Source organism: Otolemur garnettii, unplaced genomic scaffold (assembly GCF_000181295.1).
Source record: "Otolemur garnettii isolate 467f Iridium unplaced genomic scaffold, OtoGar3 scaffold00012, whole genome shotgun sequence".
Lineage (NCBI taxonomy): Eukaryota > Metazoa > Chordata > Mammalia > Primates > Galagidae > Otolemur > Otolemur garnettii.
Genome location: NW_003852407.1, coordinates 19,881,402 through 19,882,241, shown reverse-complemented (window position 1 = coordinate 19,882,241; position 840 = coordinate 19,881,402). Strand labels below are relative to the sequence as shown.

The 840-nt window shown below is 41.0% G+C and overlaps 1 protein-coding gene across 1 annotated transcript in view; it reads left to right on the top strand.

The window, feature by feature from the left end:
• The window catches only part of DSG2 (desmoglein 2), a 50,333-nt gene that overhangs the window by 22,384 nt on the left and 27,109 nt on the right, over positions 1-840 (top strand). The window contains exon 6 of the mRNA XM_023510259.1: positions 500-666. Coding sequence (XP_023366027.1) covers positions 500-666 — 167 coding nt within the window. The remainder of the gene's footprint in view (positions 1-499; positions 667-840) is intronic.

Genomic DNA, 840 nt, shown 5'->3' with positions numbered 1-840 from the left:
CCACAACGCCTGGCTATTTTTTGGTTGCAGCTGTCATTGTTGCTTGGCAACAATGCTTGGCAATCCAGGCTGGATTCGAACCTGCCACCTTAGGCGTATGTGGCTGGTGCTTTAGCCACTTGAGCCACAGGCGCCAACCTATTTGTTTGTGTCTTAATGTGTATCAGGTTCATGTATCTGCTCACGTTTCTTTCTTATGCTGCATTGGCTGTTAGTATCATTATAAACAAACCTGTGACCTCCTGTAGCACTTTCTCAGAACTTCACCCTGACCCTGGCCTTACCCTCGTCTTGTTTCTCCTACTCTCTACACTGCTCACTCTTACTTCCTCATTTAGCTAAATTTCTGCTCATGGTCAATTGCGTGTGATTTTGATAAGCCCTTGAAATCCTTCTTTGGAACAAGCCAAAATTAATAATAAAATAATACTTACACCTAACATAAGTAGGTGTGCTTAAAGTTGAGTTGCATCTTGGATGCCTTTATTTCTAATGCCAGACACACTTGTGATGAAGATCAATGCAACAGACGCAGATGAGCCCAATACTATGAATTCTAAGATTTCCTATAGAATCGTGTCTCAGGAGCCGGCTTATCCTTCAGCGTTCTACCTAAACAAAGATACAGGAGAGATCTACACAACCAGCGTCACTTTGGACAGAGAGGTGAGTTAATATTTTTTGTTACCTGTCTTTTAAACCCTCTCTTATCCTCTGCCGTTTCTCTTCTTTATTATTCTTTCCTAAGTTCCTTATTTTGTTCTGCATTCATCATTCAAAGACAACTCTTGGCATTGTTCTCTTTTTAAAATGTGCTGTGCAGTGTAATAACCATTAGCT